This window comes from Cucurbita pepo, chromosome 13 (assembly GCF_057944985.1).
Source record: "Cucurbita pepo subsp. pepo isolate OVF chromosome 13, ASM5794498v1, whole genome shotgun sequence".
In the NCBI taxonomy this organism is placed as follows: domain Eukaryota; kingdom Viridiplantae; phylum Streptophyta; class Magnoliopsida; order Cucurbitales; family Cucurbitaceae; genus Cucurbita; species Cucurbita pepo.
The window spans coordinates 3,115,929-3,133,507 of record NC_141810.1 but is presented as its reverse complement, the minus strand read 5'-3'; the positions used below and the strand labels follow the sequence as shown (position 1 = coordinate 3,133,507).

The following is a 17,579-nucleotide window of genomic DNA, read 5'->3' as shown; positions in this document are numbered from 1 at the left end:
CACTCTGTGTTAACCTAGACCTTGACATATATAAGACCGAATTTCACTAGTTCTTATCTCTCTCTCACTCTCTTCTAGAGAGCAAACAAATATCCTAGTGCCCCCATTTGAGCTGTTCAACGTTTTCGACATTACGCCCCCACCCATGTGTCGGAGGTTGGTATATGCATTTACTATTCTGTACGAAGTCTATAAATGACTTAGTATGGACACATGAGAGTTTATGTCTCGATAAAACCCAGATGGATGGTTGTTCAAGATGCCCCAATGATTGGTTCTCGATAGACATGCCCGAGTGAGCTATGATGGTCAATAACAACATCCCAAGACTTGGGATGATATCAAGATATGTGAGCTTTGTTGATTGAGAATCAAGATGACAAGATGAGATGCGACGTTGCACATGAGAAACCTTGGTCTAGAGTGGAGGAAAGGTCGAGCCGAATAACTTGACCTAGTATAGAGACAAGTCGACTAGAGTCCCAAATGGTTGAACATGCACACATGAGCAATATATGCAGCCAAACAAACTTAGATTCCGCATGATTTTGTTCGGTTGGTGAAGACAAACCCCACCTAAGATCCGAAGAAGCCACAAAGTCGAGCGAAAAACATAAATGGGGCTTCGGTTCTCCTTATTAATAATCTTCATTTACTAAAATTAATATAAATATTAGTTAAATAAACTAATAATAATTTATCTAAATCTATATTTAATTCATTTTCACAAACAAAAGTTTATTAAATAAATAAAAGTACATATTTACTAAAATTATCAATTAATTAGCTGATTAGCTAACAATATCCTAGGTACACTTAATTAGTTAATTATGATTGTACAAAATTAATTATTTGTATTTCGGATTAATTAACAATAATGTTATTTAATATATCTCAATTTTCAAGCCTAATTAATTAAATATTATATTGTCATACCTGTTATATAAAAAAATTTATTTCTTTTTTATCCTTTTTTTTAATAATTTATTATAATTATATCGAAGTATATCCCATTTAAAATAATTTACTACTTAATTTTTGAAATATAAGTTGTATTGAATAATTAATTTTTTTTTTTGAAATATAATTCTTTTGCTAATATTGATGACAAAATAAATTCAAAAAACCTAAAATATAAATGTTAAACACTGATCATTTAATTAATTAAAATTAAATTATCTGACAACAAAATCAAATAGAAATACTATTTATTTAATGAATCATTACGATGAAATTTTGAACCTTTCATTCGTAAATATTTTAGACAAAACTTTTAACCAAACGATCCTTAAAAAAAATTAATTTTTTATATTTAAAACCGAAGGAAATCTAAAATTTAAAAAAATTAATTGATTTATTAGATAAATTTTTTTAATTTTATCTAATCCACACACTTCCAATTTTGTCTGAATTTTTAATAATAAAATATTAGAAAATAATTTAATACAAACATTAAATTTAAAGAGAAAGAAACAGACAACCATAAATTAAATTCAAGGACCATCATAGCTGACAAGCCTCTGCCCAGAATAAATCCTAAAATTAATTTCTATTTTTGTTAAAATTTCAAATAAATATTTTTCTCACTTAGATTTTTTATCTATAAATTTCACAAACCCTTTTAAATATTAATTCTAATTATATTAAATTAAATATTATGCTTTTTTAATTTTTTTTTAATCCAATAACTAATTAATTTTTTAGAGACATAAAAGAACAAATAAATAAGGATTAAATTTATAATTTAATGGTTATATTTAATAATAATAATAATAATAATAATAATAAATTAATAATGAAATAAAATAAAATAAAAAGATGGGTGACGTGGAGCAAGGAGAATGGAAGAAAAATTAAATGAGAGAGAGAAAGGAGAGGTGGATTATTCCAACGACCAATAAGTACCTGCGAGTAGCTCACGGAAGGCGCCATGTTCGAGTTCGACGACCTTCAGATTCAGGCTCTCCATACTCTGTGTTAGGTACGTCAAGGAAATATCCTAACCGCCTTCGTACGGCACCAACAAGCGGAGAATGGAAGCGCCTTTGCTACATGGTCTCGCCGTGGCCGACTATGAGCCACTCAAGAGTTTCGGCGACGCCAATCGTGTGTTCTTCGCTGAGACGAAGAAGCTCTGGAAGATTGCGGCGCCTATTGTGTTTGGTATACTTTGCCAGTATGGAATCAACTCAGTCACTAGCATTTTCGTTGGCCATATCGGCGACGTTGAGCTTTCCGCCGTTTCTATCTCTGTTTCCGTTATAGGAACCTTCGCCTTTGGCTTCATGGTTCGTTTCTTTCTCTTCCTCTCTCGGTTCTGTTCGTGTTTTTTTTTTTCTTTGTAATGTATCGGAAGGATGAGTTTCTCGGTGCTTGTTTATGGACTGTATAAGAGCAGGATTGATTACGTTATCGTTGCTGTCTCGCATATTTTTCTTTTCACAAAGCAGAAAACGGATCTGTATATGCATTATCTTACAATGTCTGTCCTCTCTAGCCATATTATAGGATCACGACTGGAGAGTGGTTTTATTTCTCGTTTGGCTAAATTCTTAGTACAAAATTGTTTCTGGTTTCTAGATCTGGAAAAATATTGATGATTATGTGAATTCAATCCCTAGATGTGCGCTGTTTTCTCTTGGTTGTTCTTTTCTACGTGTTCTGTCAGAATTTTTTCTTTTTTCTTTTTTTCCTGTGCTATTAGCTATGATGAAAATGTAAAACGCTAAGCCAATAAGTTTATTTCACACAAGAAGTTGAGGAATTATTCGAAGAGCTGGTGATTTGATGTAGGAGAGAACATTTTAAAATAGTATTTCGTATGAACTGTTACGAGGAGCATATAGATTTTGAAGCAGCCACAGTGGTGGCCGGATTGAATGATTTTTCGAAGAAGTCATTCCGAGATAATGGTTTAATTTTGCATCAGTATAATACGAATTTCTTTCAATGCTACTCCTCTTGTTCTGATTTTTTCTATTCTTGACTATAATTAAATTTTATTTTCCATAAAATGTAGCTTGGTATGGGAAGTGCACTGGAGACGCTGTGTGGTCAAGCTTATGGCGCTGGACAAGTTTACTTACTTGGTGTTTATATGCAACGTTCATGGATTATTCTCACGGTTTCCAGCTTCTTTATTCTACCAATTTACTGGTTTGCTGAACCAATCCTAAAGGTTCTGGGACAAACAGATGAAATATCTGAAGTTGCAGGATGGTTCACAAGGTTGCTTATTCCCGAACTCTTTTCACTGGCGATCGTTTTTCCCACCCAAAAGTTCCTTCAAGCCCAAAGCAAGGTCAATGTCCTTGCCTATATCGGGTTTGTCGCCTTATTATTACATGCTGCAATGCTCTGGCTCTTTATTTTCGTATTCAACTGGAACCTAACTGGTGCAGCTATTGCAAGCAATATTTCAAGTTGGGTTACTGCCATAGCACAAGTTATCTATGTTGTTGGTTGGTGTAAAGATGGATGGACTGGTTTGTCATGGTCGGCTTTCAATGATATATGGGCCTTTGTTGGCCTTTCCTTTTCATCCGCTGTAATGCTTTGCCTAGAACTCTGGTATATGATGAGTGTAATTATTCTTACTGGCCATCTCGATAACGCGGTATATGCCGTTGGTTCCCTTTCAATTTGGTAAGAACAGAACTTAGTGCCGTACTTCGTTTTATGTTTGGCTTATCAATGACATCATATGTTACTTATATAACATTTATAATAGCCCTGCACCCTTCTGTAGCTTGTACAACAAAAAATTAGTTTTATGCTGAATAATGTGATTATAGAAATCGCTTGAGAATTCATAGCATGTTCATGGCACAAATGAGACTATAGAGTGATACGGGTAGGAAATAGAAACCTTACGAATTGTGAAGTATAAAGAATTGAAGCATACCTTTGCTAGGAGCTTCAATTGTAATGTAGGTACGTCTAAGATGGATTTCGAGTTTTGACTAATCCATTTACTTTTGTTTTTCCAGCATGAATATCAACGGGCTCGAAGCAATGTTATTTATAGGTATAAATGCTGCCATCAGGTATGTGGTCAGTCCATTAATTTCTTGTCCCTCTAAAGGCTTGTTACCACTACTGACAATTCTAAAGCCAGGGATTTTAAATGATAAATGTACTATTGTAATATTTGAATAGTTCTCTTGGAAGATGATCTCATATTCCAAACAACCCATGGTGTCAAAAAAAAGCAAAAAAAAAAAAAAAAAAAACAGAACAATCTGCTAATATGGCATTGTTTGGGGGAATAATAATATGAGTTCACTTGAAAGATGATCTCATATGCTCATGTTGCTATTCTCATTTCTAGTGATGAACTGATGATATGATGTGATATTTAAACGTGACTTATATGTGCACATTGGTATTTGATCTTTCAAAAATTAATTGCTTGATCTGTGTATATAATAATCATCATTGGTGTACTGAATTTGCATCCAGCGTGCGGGTTTCTAATGAGCTTGGACAAGGGCATCCAGTGGCGACCAAATATTCTGTCTATGTTACAGTGTTTCAGTCTCTTCTTCTCGGCTTACTATCCATGGTGATTATCTTAATCACGAAGGATAGTTTTGCTGTCATTTACACCAGCAGCAAAGAAATGCAAGCTGCTGTCTCTAAACTAGCATACCTTCTCGGAATCACGATGGTTCTTAACAGTGTCCAGCCAGTAATTTCAGGTAGCAATTCTACCATGCTTTGTAAGTATGCATTTAGTTAACAAGATTCTCCCTTTATCGTTTATCTTTTCCCTGAGTTTCTAGGTGTTGCTATTGGAGCTGGTTGGCAAACGTTGGTAGCATATATCAATCTTGGCTCTTATTATGCCTTTGGTCTTCCCCTTGGTTATCTTCTTGGTTATACAAAACATTTGGGAGTTCAGGTCAGTAAATTTTCATTTCCTTCTCACGAAAATCAAGGTAAAGTTTAAAAATATTATATTGATCACGGGAGCCTTTTGGGAGTTCTCAACAACCTTAGATGCAGAGTATATGTTATAATATTATGCATAAACATTTTGCCATTTTTTCCTTCAGCCATATCAAATGTTTATATATTCTTTATAAGCACAGGGACTGTGGGGAGGCATGATCTGTGGACTTTCTCTCCAAACCATTCTGCTTCTGATCATACTCTATAAAACAAACTGGACCCATGAGGTAAAGTTCAATCTCTAGTAATCCTTATCTCTCTCCCTCTCTTTCTTTAACTTATAACATTGGTTCTACATCTGATATGGCAAGTCTGACTCCAAAGTATTGGTGAAATTTGGCACATTAAAGTGAAAAATAACTCTAGCCGGTTAAAAATATATTTCAAAATTTCCATGTGTGTCACCTATTCAAAAATAGTTTTAATAAATCTTTTCTTAGAAGCCGTTTATATGAAGAAACGTTTGATTGGTATATAATATGCTCTCAAAAGTTACCTTAGGTTCGTTCTTAGAATAGGTTTGGAAGTGATTTTGAACGGGTTAAAATCACATTTGTAGTGTTCAAATCACTCCCAAACATGTTTTTAATCCTTTAAAAACAAATTTTGAAAGTGATTTTAAATATAACAAAAGTGATTTTTGTCCATTGGAAGATCACTTCCAAACAAGCTTAGCTCTTGGTATATATTATTTATGGAAAACTATACAGGGAATCCTCAAATGTGTTGTGAGGATATATGATATGTGGAAAACTTAAGTGAGACACATCATTAATAAACAAAATTACATTTGCAGGTGAACCAGTCCATAGAACGGATGAAAAGATGGGGAGGACAAGAGGTCAAAATTGTCAATTCAGCTGATTACATATGAACTAGACAGTCAGAAAACAGCTAGACCAGATTGCTCTAACTTAGTTTGGAAGTATTTTTTTGTTTCTTTTTTTTTTATATGATTTCTGTTCCTTAGTTCTTCATGCCGGTCTAAATGAACTTATGCGTAGCCTAAAATTTCCCATTTCTTATTTGACGTTAAATTGGATTTATGGAAACAATTTAGATTTTTATCAAAAGATGTCATTGAGATGGTAAGATCATATCTCCACTAATGTGTATTTTGTTCAAAGTTTTTGATGTTCCATTGTTATTAGATTATTTTGCTTTCTCTAATTCTGAATGGTTATTTCGGGAGGTTTTAGAATTTAGAGACTTAGAGGATTTTATTTATTTATTTATTTATTTATTTTAAGATTCTAGAGTAGTTTATGGATTTTGGGTGAAGGGTAATTTGGTCAATTAATTAATTTTGAATGGTCATTTTGTGGGTTTTAGAATTTAGATAGACTAAGCGGTTTTTTTTTTTTTTTTTTTTTTTTTTTTCCTTTTTCTTTCGATTTAATTTATAAGATTCTAGAGTAGTTTATGGATTTTGTTTGAAGGGTAATTTAGTCCATTAATTAGGAAGAATAAATAAATTATATAAAATATTATGCTATTTATTAGGTAATAATCTAAAAATGATATTAGAACTAAGAAATAAGGCAGATGGTTAAATTTAAATATCTCTTTTGAAAATAAACAAATTATTTTTTTTTTTCTTTTTTTCTTTTTTTTTTCTTTTTTGTAAATATGGATAAATACAAAAGAAATTTTTTTTATTTTAATAAAAAACGATAGATGAAAATAGTCTCCACTTATAGGGATTTAAAAAGAAATCAAAGAATGAATTCAAGGGACTAAAGGATTTTTATTAAATAATTTTTTTAAAAAAATAGAATAATCTTATCAAGAAAATTAAATCTAAAATAAATGTAAGGTAAATTTGGTTTTTTTATAACATAAAATATAAAATAAATTGTTTCAAAATTGGAATTAGATTAAGTATTATTATTTGATCCCAAAAAAAATCATATTTTAAAACATTCTTATATTTTTACTACCTACGTATCTCAAATTAAATTTTATTTTTATTATATTATATTTCATACCTTAATTAATTTCATTTGTATTATTTATTTATTTTTTTACTCTCTCATTTTTCAATCTATCAAACACGGAAAAGTGTATTCTGTCCTCTCACTCTTTTCCGTATGTTCGTAATTATTCATTTTGTCTATTCATTTTAAAATTTTTAATTTATTCCATTTGTATTTTAATAGATTATCTTTCGACGACATTTTATTTTTATATCTCTTTTTGTTTTTTAATAGATTATCTTTCCGTAGATTTTTTTTTTTTTAGTGATTATTAATTAGTCAAATAGATAAAAAAAAAATTATTTAATTTTGAAGAACTATTATTTCAAATTATTCATATTTTGGGTTGCTAAGACTTTAAATTGATTCCTTGAACTAAGTGCAAGGATTAAAAAGAAAACAAATATCCTTTTTATGTTTGAAAATTAGGGTAAAACTGTTATTTTATAATTGTACTAATTACTATATTGATTAAAAATATTAATTATTAATATTTATAATTTTAAAAATCGTTACCAACAAGTCAGGATGGCCGAGTGGTCTAAGGCGCCAGACTCAAGTTCTGGTCTTCGAGAGAGGGCGTGGGTTCAAATCCCACTTCTGACAATGTTTTTTTTCATTTTATGTTTGTTGTTTGCTTTAAATGATCAACTCTTAAGTATTTAACCTCAAATAAATGTCAAACAATTGAAAATGATAATTTATATTTTTGAAGTTTAATTATTACATAATAAATTAATTAGGAACCAAATTAATTCTTTGAAGTGTTACATAATAAAATAAAAATAGATAATATTGGTTATTATTGGTTCCCAGAATTACTCTTTAAACCTACTTAATTTTACAATTCAGCCCTTAAATGCTACTTAGTTTTATAATTTAAGCCCTTATATATTCCATTTGAATAGTAAAGATGAGAAATGTCTGAATGGTTCGAGTTGGATTATGAACTTATTTAAGTCGAGTTTTCGTTTAAATAAATATAAATGAAAACTTAATTTTCATTCATTCCTTCAGCATGTTCCATACAAAATCAAAACATTGAATAATTGAGAAGCTAAGTTTAAATAAAGCTTTCTCATACTATCTTAAATTGCTAAGACATGGCTTACCTCGACCCCTAGCTTATTGCCTGTACTACCCGAGTTGTTGAGATTCAAACCATTTTGACAAACTTTCCTCCAGAATAAGAACAAGACTTAGCACGAGCATCATTTGCACGTTTCGTGCCTCTATGACATCAATTGGACTCACTGCATTGTGCAATTAGATTGCTTTCAAAGACAAGAGGGGTGACACAACTCTTGACGGGTCGGTGAGACTTTACCCTCAATTTGGCATACAATTAAAATATAATGGCATATAGTTCTTGAGAGGAAAAACGCGTGAGTGAGAACAAAAAGGAAAACCGTGAGTGAACGAGACGAAAATATCATTTTCAGACAATATTCTCTCATGCACAACCAAATAGGTCATCTTTGATTCTCAACAATCTTTTATTCCCAGACCTATTAACCTCCAGCATCATTCATCCATGAACAAACAAGAAAACAATGTCCATTAAATTCCAAGAAACAAATAAACAGTTCACAAACAATAATATGATACAATGTCCTCTAGAGGATGAGAGTATAAATGTAAGTGTCCACTAAATTCCAGTGAGAGAAAAAGAATAGAAAAGAGTAACCATCAAGAAAGTCAAGAAATATCCATGAGAGGGGAGAGGGAGTAGTAAACTTCCATGGCTCAGTGTTAAATTCAATAGTTATATTTGCAACAAACAAACAGAATATTTGGAATAAACAAATCATGGCTACATCACAAAAACGATGCAGGAACCAACCTGTTTATAAACCTTTTGTCTATTTATTGCAGAAGAAAAATGTCGAAGTTCCATACGAGTACATGTTTGACCTAACGCTTCACCCATTGGAAGCTCTTTCTTGCTTTCGCCTTTCCTGGCTTCTTTCTTTCTACGACACGTGAATCTCGCGTCAAGAAACCAGCTACAGAGCAAATAGAACAGAAAACTTTGATCAGTAAAAATATAAATGAATGCAACTGATTGATATATATCATTCTCATCATAGCGGACTGAAAAAACTGTGATTCGTTTTATCTTACATGCTCGCAATGGAGGACGGAAATCTGGCTCCCAATTCTGCAACGCTCTGCTGATACCCAATTGAATAGCTCCAACTTGGCCTGTAAAAGAAAGTTCAGAACTTTCACTCACTTGAAAACACATTCGAAGAGGGTAGAGCGAAGGAAATGTGAATTTGGAACAGATGGAAGCAAAAAAAAAAGTTTAACATTCAATGACTTTGGAGACTGGATAAAACTCCAGAAGCAGCAAAGTCGAAACTTTAATGCATCCTTCCTAATACAGTCAACATAAATGTTTCCTTCCGATCATTAGACTGAGGAGCTGGCAGTAAAAGATCTTATATGCTAATGACGACACAAAAGACAAACCCAGTTCTGATTTTTCATATCATGTAAAGTAAAGTAGGGTAAATCGATTAGATGATCAGCCACCAATAATAAATGTGTACCAACGAAAACAGGTTGAAGGAGGCGGCAATTAGATTGTGAATTAGTTAGAAGTGGCCTACTTTTGTAACTGTCATATGTGTTGATAGAGAGTTGTGGCACAGCGGGGAACATAGAGAATGTGAGTAAAAAGGAGATTTTGCTTTTGTGAACAGGGGTAACTCAGGTCTGGGAAAGATGGGAGGGGTATCATAAGACCAGGGCAGTCCCAAGTTCGAAGTTACCAGTTCAATCATGAAGTTTACATTTATTTGAACTTTTATGGTTGTAGAACATGAATTAAAGAAGTTTATGCATTGTACATCATTCCACGGCGACAAAGGAAAGCACAGACTGAAGTCTAATAAACATTTATTTTGTATCAATCATAATATATACTAACTTGGAAATTTGTTTCAAATGCATATTCCATGTCTGAATAGCAGGGTTTAATATCATGCGTTGAAACTACTATACAATGAAACTGATGAGTTGCCAAGTAGTAGCAGAAGGATTTTTTTTTTTTTTTTAAGAGAGCTTTTCATTAAAGAGAGAAAACTACAAGAATTAGACGAGGTATAAGATATTAACACACTGCATGCCAAAGGAGAATTTAAACATAGTTCTTTTAATTGACATTAATAAAAAAAAAACGAAATATTTCAAGAAAATGGGAGTACAGCAAGCAGAAACACAGAAACCATAACCCCCCCCCCCCCCCCCCCCCCCCCCCCCCCCCCCCGCGGAGCTCATCTAACTCTCAAGCTGTATTCTTTATGATTCTAATGATTTCTCACTGTGTATAACCCAAAGGAGCATATCCACCACATTAACTGCACAAATCAAAACAGTTTGGCTTTATACTGAAAATAATGGCCACAAATAAGCCAACTTCATTGGTCAGCTTAAGCTTTGTAGCTAGCGTTTGCTTGGGCTAAATGTTCTTGATCACAAAGAAATCTTCACACAACCCAGAGAAATCTTAGAAAACCCAGCTAGGAATGAGAAAGGAAAAATAAGAAATTTTCCCTATCCGGTCTTTGCATAACACACAACTGGGAGAAGTAGCAAAAAGGGAGGTTGCTTCGAACTGCATCTACAGTACTCCTGACGTGGCTTTAACCTCTCAGGAGTTCATATTATACACGCTGTTCAGAAAGCTGAAACGCCTGGAGTCTTTTATCAAAGTAGTTTTCCAGGATGAGTATAATAAAGTCTCTATGCTACTGTCCTTCCTACAGATTGCTGAGTTTCCTCTTGCTCATCTTTCCTTAGATTTTTCAGGTTTTTCTTCTTTTTAAAAAAAAAAAAAGAAAAAAGAAAAAGGGAAACAATTCATTCATTCATAAAATGAAATTTCAAAATATGGAGAAAAAAGGCTATAGTTACAAAAAGATTGAGACAATTCACACTAAGATAGAGCTTAATACAAATAGTAGGATCTATAGAAGTATCAGAGCTCTGTTCTTTGTCAGAGAAAATTCGAGAGAGAACCAAATAGACCCCAAAAAAAGTCTTGGTAAATTTGGGCCATAGGATCTTTTTCTCCTTGAAAGGATGGCCAGTGAACGCGAGGGAAAGGAAATAGAAAATGACCCCTGGCAGCAGTGTAGACCAACCAAAAGCGGCGATGATAAAATTCCAAAAGGGTTTTTGCAAAGGAGCAAGTGTTGAAAAGATGAACATGTCTCTCAACCCCTTTTGCAAATAATGCAGAAACTATGGGAGATATAAAGTCAGGAATCTTCGTTGAAGCTTGTCATAAACATGAGTGACAAAGCTCCCACATAAAAAGGTTAAATTTTTGGATATTCTCCTTCCAAATAGAATGATAAATCTGTTTTTTGCTGTGAACTCCAGCTTTTGCAAGAGACCTTGGCAGAGATTTGAGGTGGACACTATCTTTATCGATATTCCATACCCATGAATCCTCTTGGTTGATGGAAGCAAGTTGAAAAGGCAACCCCATTCATCAATTTCTCTTAGTTAAGGCCTCTTCTCAGAAAGAGGCTCCAAGAACAAGATGAGTCAATCCACAAGTCAGAAACGGAAGCTTCCTTATTGAGTGTGAGAGAATATAGAGAGGGGAATTCATCTTTGAGGACTGTTCGACCTATACATTGATCTTTCCAAAAAAGAGCAGTCTCCCCTACCAACTTTGCAAGATATGTGAATAAATACGAGAACTCAGACTGCTCAAACTATTTTCTTCCAGTTCATGTATAGTTTACAGGGACTTGATATTTACTACTGTATAGCCATGTATTTGTTCATCTTGAGTTTTTAATAATAATAATAATAAATAAATAAGATTTTCTCTTCCTTGGGAATAAGGGAGTAGGTGGGATGGAAATTTTGTATAAATACTATTAGTGCAGAAAAAGCGAGATGAGTATTTGGGTCAAAAGAACAAGCTCCAACAAAAGAAATTCAACCCAACCCTAACTACAGAAAAGGACTTCAGTTCAAAAGAACAGGACTAAGCTCACAATTACGAAAAGACCTAGTGACACCAGACAATAAACCTAGCCACATCATAAATCTCCTCACTCGAGCTCTCAATCTATCTAAAGATTCTATAATTTCTTTCAATGCAAATGCCCCAAAAAATAGAAAAGAAACTGTAGTGCTTCTCCCAAAAGGTAGGACTCCATTTTCTTTTCATATATCTTTGATGATCTATCACAAATATGGATTATAACTATTTTCCCTTCTACAATAGGAATCCAACCCTAACTACTAAAAATGCCACCGGTTCACAAGAAGAAAAGTTGATAATTATAGAAAGACCCAGTGGTTGTCGCCCACAAGGAGGCACTAAACCTAGCCACCTCCCAAACCTCCTCACCCAACCTCTCAATCTCTCTAAAAATTTTATTATTTCTCTCAATTTAAATGTCCCACAAAATAGCAAAGAAACAAGTCTACTACAAAACTTTGAAGGGACTACTCCATTTTATTTTTCACATCTCTTCGATGGTCTATTACTAAAATGTTTTATAATTATTCTCCCTTCTACTGTAGCCATCAATTGTTTCTCTTCTGTTTTCCTTTAAAATTGCTGTATATGTCATTTGCTTCAATGAAAATTTGTATCCAACAAGAATGGACACAAACACTTGCATGCATTCTGGTGTGTGTGAATACGTGTGTAAATATACATATATACTGGTACAACTACTTACACCAAAGTAAAGGAACACCATACGAATATCATCTTTAAGGATGCTAAAAAGCTTTTGAATGAAGGGATTCACTGTTGTTTGTACTCATCTAGATGAAATGAAATGAAGAACGCACAGATGATCTGATCCAAGTTTCATAGAAAATGCGAGGAAAATATAAAATGTATCAATGCCAAGTTTGCAGAAGAAAAATTATAAAAGTGATTTATTCTTTACAAATGCTAGCATCTCATTTTACTATTGTTTGGAACCTAGTTGACATCATAAACCTAAATGCAAAACACAATTTTTAAAAACAGACATAACTAGATATAAAGATGTAGCAAGAAGTGTTAAATGTGACTTAAGCTTAAGCTTACCTGTTGTGCCACCTCCTTTAACCGTACATTTGACATCCCAAAGGCCTAATGTTTTGGTCTCGGAGAAAGGTCGAAGAAGAGCAGCCCGACTATCAAGCATTGGAAAATAAACATCAAATTCTTTATCATTCACTACGAACTTGCCATCTCCTGGCTGAACCCATACACGAGCAATGCTACATTTCCTTCTTCCTGTGCCATATGCTCTTCCTTTGTCATCTATCTGTCTCACTCTTGCTTTTGCAACCTCTTCTTGTTTCTGGCGCTCAATTTCAGCTCTTGAGGATTTTCTTGTGTTTTTCTCATAACGCATATCCTCTAATACACTTAGAGGGGGCAACCCCTCAACCCCTTCCAAATCTTTCAACGCAATCAAACTGTCTAGCATGTCATCCGTGATTCCTGATGCAGCAATAAGGTCTCCAAATGCTCGATTAGGACCTGCAGTTGACATATTAAATGAATAAGATAATTGATACAAATATGTGAAACTATTACAGAAACGCATTCATGACCCAAAATTCCAAACTTCAACAAATTCATCCAACTAATTAAACAAAAAGGATAGGTTTTTTTTTCTTTTTTTTTGGGATAAGAAACATAAAAATATATTCAACAAAATAACCAAAGAACAATCTAAGGGCAAGGGATTGATATCATCCCTCCCAAAACTAATTAAGGAGAGTCTCTCAGTTGTTAATAATCATCAAAAGGCTAGAATTACAAAAGAATTTATCGTGCTTTGTGCACCACCAAGAAGCAATGTGCTGACCAAAAGCCAAAAGGAATCAAAGGAAGAGCACTTATCTTCAAAAACCCTGCTATTTCTTTCCTTCCAAAGACACCAAAGAAGGGAGCGAGTTGCACATCTCCAAAGGATCTTCCCTCCTTCCGCAAAAACTCTTCCCATCAAGCCCTTCTAAAAGTCAAACATCTATCTTCTTGGGGGCAAACCAACAGAGAAGAAAAATGTGATCTAAGGACTCCTCCTATATTTAGAGACAACAAACTGAGGGAGACATCATCCAATTTAGAAGTTTTCTTTTTTTTTTTTTTTTTTTTTTTTTTTTTTAAGCTTATTGTGGGTGTATAAAGTTTTGTAGGCTAGGGACCATAAAAAGAACTTTCACCTTCTTAGGGATTTTGAGTTTCCATATTATGATAATACAATTTCCTCATCCCATTAGTCATCGTCAAGAATGTGGACTTCGTTGATAAAACCGCCCAAAGGATCGGTCTTACACACCAATCTATCCAGATCATTACCCACCACCAGAGCATTTAGAAACTGAACAAGGTTGATTGAGGAGGGTCTAATAACTCTTATTGTATTTGGCTTAATGCTCTTTACCTCACCTGGAGGAGTTTTAGAGTGACCCCATCTATTTAGCCCGAGAATTTTCCAAGCTCATGGTTTTCATTGCTGAAGGTGATCCATGTGAGCTTGTGTTATTCTTCATTTGAAGATTTTTGTGCTTGGATTAGTTTTTTTGCAGCTGGCACCTGACCATTTTCAACCTCAAGGGAGGTAATGGTGTTCTTATTACTACACAAGCTTGCAAGTCAATGAAAGAAAGAGTTTGTGAAAGAAAGAGGTGAGAAATCACCCTCCCTTAACCTTTCTCACTTCGGCTGTTTGTCTCAAACACGCACCATTACCTGTTTTCATGAAGAAAACTTAACAATTGTATCTTTTAGCTTCAAAATGATACATCAAGGACTTCTACATACCATCTAAAATCCTCTTTCTAGAAGCACATTTGCCACCACCTTATGCCACATTATCCCACTGTTTTCCCCCCTTTCTTTTGTATAAATAACAGAGATATATAAAGGAGGGAAGCAGAGAACTCAACCTAAGACAACGGGTTGAGAAAACCCCTCCTCCCAAAAACTATGAAATAATGGCTTCCCAATCCCAAAGGATCACAAATGAGTAGTTACAAAAGAGTTCCTGTGACTATAATACCATCAAGCAGAGGTGAGTTGTCCTATTATAGACAGAATCAGAAGGAACCTCCTTATCTTCAAAAGTTGGAACAGATCTCCCCTGTCAAAGACCCAAACAAAAGCACTAACAGCATAGTTCCATAAAGTCTTAGCGATGGCTTTAAACCTCCAAGCTGTGATTATCTCAAAGGCAATCGTCCACATGATTTTACAGTAACCCTCCAAAGTCATTTGGTTAAATGGGCTTCATTCTTCTTCTTTAGGTTTCCAATACATCTACAAATCTAGAAATCTGAAAACCTTGTGCTTGCTAAATAAAGAGTGGCGGGTGCATAGCAGCTAAAATACATCAGAGAAGAGTAACGACAGTAACCAATAAGATTCAACTTATTTAACTTACCTACAAATGACATCGTTTAAACCACTACACAGGAAAAAAGCAAAAGTTCAATGGCCTCTACCATATACTTTTGCCGTTCTCAAGATACGCAAAAGCTACGAGTAAGAACACTGTAATGAATTGACTCGATCAGGACAACCATCATAGAATCAAACGATCTGGAATACACCAACATATTACGAAATTGAATCCTCAAACAATACATACATGCCACAGAATTAGAAACCCAAGCAAATTCATTAATTTGTGGAACTTGAAATACACTCTTCCCAATCAAGGGGGAGAAAAACTTGCCTTTAAGGATGGCAGTGAGTTCCTGCTCCTCCTTTTCGAGCTTCCTAGCATCCTCACTGCTCTCACTATCCACTTCCTTAATCTCATCTCTGGGTTTCCCAATTTCAACTGCATCCTCCTGAATGTTGAACAGATCACTCTTTTCTTCCTCTACCAGGCTCCACGGCTCGAACTTTGTCGCCGCAACCCATTCATTAGCACCATCGTCATCTTTATTTCCTCGAATTTCCTTCTCCACTCTCGCAAAAATGTCTCCCGCAGCACCCTGATCCCCGTCTTCCGACCTCACCCATGAATCGTCATTGGCCGGAGCAGAGTCATCCTCCGCTATACCATCAAGGTTGTCAGCTTCCTGAGTGAACAATTGGTCGAAATTTTCGTCGCTTTCCCGTGAAAGCTTCCAGACATTACTCGTCGGTTGGTCTCTGCTTCCACCGTTCTTATTGTTATTACTTCCATTGTTACTGGAGGAGAAGAATCGGGGAAGAAGATGAAATCTAGGAGCTTGAGCTGGGGGCTTAGTGGAAATCAAGGTTAGTAATCTGAAATGGGAGGGTTTAGGAAGTAAACGAGAAAGCATAGTGAAACAAAGAAGGCTTTCGTGAGGTAAGGGAGACTAAGAGCCAGCACGGGCAGATCTAAATAGCGGCAAACGAGAGAGAATCAACGAGCAACGACGGCGAGCAACGACGGCGAGCAGCGGCTACAGAGGCGGCTCTGCAAATTCAGCGGTAGCATGAACCCTGGTGTGACGAGAGACCGGCATTGAGGGTTTTTGCGTGGTAATACCATTTTTTTCTTTTTTTCTTTTTTTCTTTTTTTTTTTAATATTAATTATATGAATTAATGTTTCTAAATAAAAATGGTATTTTTGGTGAAATTAATCTAAATAATGTGAATAAAATAAGAAATTATAATCGGCGGAAATGGGTCACGTGCATCATTCTGTTGTTGATTTGAGAGATTTCACATCGGTCGGAGAGGAGAACGAAAAATTCCTGATAAGGGTGTAGAAACTTCTCTCTACTAGACGCGTTTTAACACCGTAAAGTCGACGGCGATACGTATCAGGGCATAGTGGACAATATCTGCTAGCGGTGGGCTTGGACTGTTACAAATGGTATCAAAACTAGACACGGGGCAATGTGCTCCAACTGGAGTGGATTGTGAGATTTCACATCCGTTGGAAAGTGAAATAAAACAATTTTATAAATGTGGTTAAAATCGTGAGGCTGACGACGATACGTAATAGGCCAAAGCGGACAATATCTAACAGTGGACTCGGACGGTTAGACGATTACTTTGACTTGATACATTTTCTGTCTAAACTCCTAGCGAGTGCGCGTGCAAAACTAAATCTTATTACACACTATAGGAGGTTCATGACCTACATGAAGCCCTATAATATTTTCAGTTTGTTGTCGTCGAGCATATATGACGAGCACGTCACCGATCAGTGAAAATAATTGTTAGTATTCGAGTTTGTTGAATGATATCAATTGTAGTTACGATGCATCATCACACATTTAACCTAAACGAGGGAAATCTTTCTCCATTGAAAATTTTTATACGTCTCGAACAAAGTTATTATAATACAGGCGTACCTATAAATAAAATTTAATAATAAGAAAAGTAGGTACGATAGCCATTACTATACGAACTTAATATGTGTCGTCATGAGTGATATACCTCAATATGGTTAAGTCGTATCAGTATATGTAGTCATCTGATGAAGTTGACCAAAAAAGTCCTTACAGACTTGTTTTGATTTATACTGTAACCATTCATATACGCGTTTTCTATCTACAAGTAGTCAAAATTGAACATCATCATCTTGTGATGTAACAATACACTCTCGCCCGAGCACGAGGAATTTGTGGGTTCCAAACCTCTAACGCTTTACTGAATCAATGATAAAGTGTCAGCTTAA

At 34.6% G+C, this 17,579-nt stretch overlaps 2 protein-coding genes and 1 non-coding gene across 3 annotated transcripts; 2 read left to right on the top strand and 1 right to left on the bottom strand.

Annotated features, from left to right (window-relative positions):
- The first annotated feature begins 1,915 nt into the window (after positions 1–1,915).
- Positions 1,916–6,050, top strand: LOC111808592 (protein DETOXIFICATION 35). The gene is made up of 7 exons (XM_023694677.2): positions 1,916–2,288; positions 3,020–3,645; positions 3,990–4,046; positions 4,462–4,700; positions 4,785–4,903; positions 5,094–5,180; positions 5,750–6,050. Exons 1-7 carry the CDS (start codon positions 2,034–2,036, stop codon positions 5,825–5,827), a joined length of 1,461 nt encoding a protein of 486 aa, XP_023550445.2. The 5' UTR covers positions 1,916–2,033; the 3' UTR covers positions 5,828–6,050.
- Positions 6,051–7,451: 1,401 nt separating this feature from the next.
- On the top strand, positions 7,452–7,535 carry TRNAL-CAA (transfer RNA leucine (anticodon CAA)). Its single transcript has one exon. It is a non-coding gene; the product is annotated as a tRNA-Leu (tRNA).
- A 1,140-nt stretch (positions 7,536–8,675) lies between these two features.
- Positions 8,676–16,416, bottom strand: LOC111808594 (Ribosomal protein S5 domain 2-like superfamily protein). Its single transcript, XM_023694678.2, has 4 exons — positions 15,650–16,416; positions 13,006–13,446; positions 9,054–9,134; positions 8,676–8,935 (listed from the first exon to the last, which is right to left on the bottom strand). The coding sequence occupies exons 1-4, from the start codon at positions 16,227–16,229 to the stop codon at positions 8,844–8,846; spliced, it is 1,194 nt and encodes a 397-aa protein (XP_023550446.2). The 5' UTR covers positions 16,230–16,416; the 3' UTR covers positions 8,676–8,843.
- Between the last annotated feature and the right edge of the window lie 1,163 nt (positions 16,417–17,579).

Bases quoted from the DNA above. Each gene is read 5' to 3' on its own strand.
- LOC111808592 (XM_023694677.2), top strand. From the start codon at position 2,034: ATGGAAGCGCCTTTGCTACATGGTCTCGCCGTGGCCGACTATGAGCCA. The intron at 4,701-4,784 runs GTAGCAATTCTA...CTGAGTTTCTAG, and splicing joins TGTCCAGCCAGTAATTTCAG to GTGTTGCTATTGGAGCTGGT. The intron at 4,904-5,093 runs GTCAGTAAATTT...TTATAAGCACAG, and splicing joins CAAAACATTTGGGAGTTCAG to GGACTGTGGGGAGGCATGAT.
- LOC111808594 (XM_023694678.2), bottom strand. From the start codon at position 16,229: ATGCTTTCTCGTTTACTTCCTAAACCCTCCCATTTCAGATTACTAACC. The intron at 9,135-13,005 runs GTAAGCTTAAGC...TTTCTTTTACAG, and splicing joins TAAAGGAGGTGGCACAACAG to GCCAAGTTGGAGCTATTCAA. The intron at 8,936-9,053 runs GTAAGATAAAAC...TTTGCTCTGTAG, and splicing joins CCGTCCTCCATTGCGAGCAT to CTGGTTTCTTGACGCGAGAT.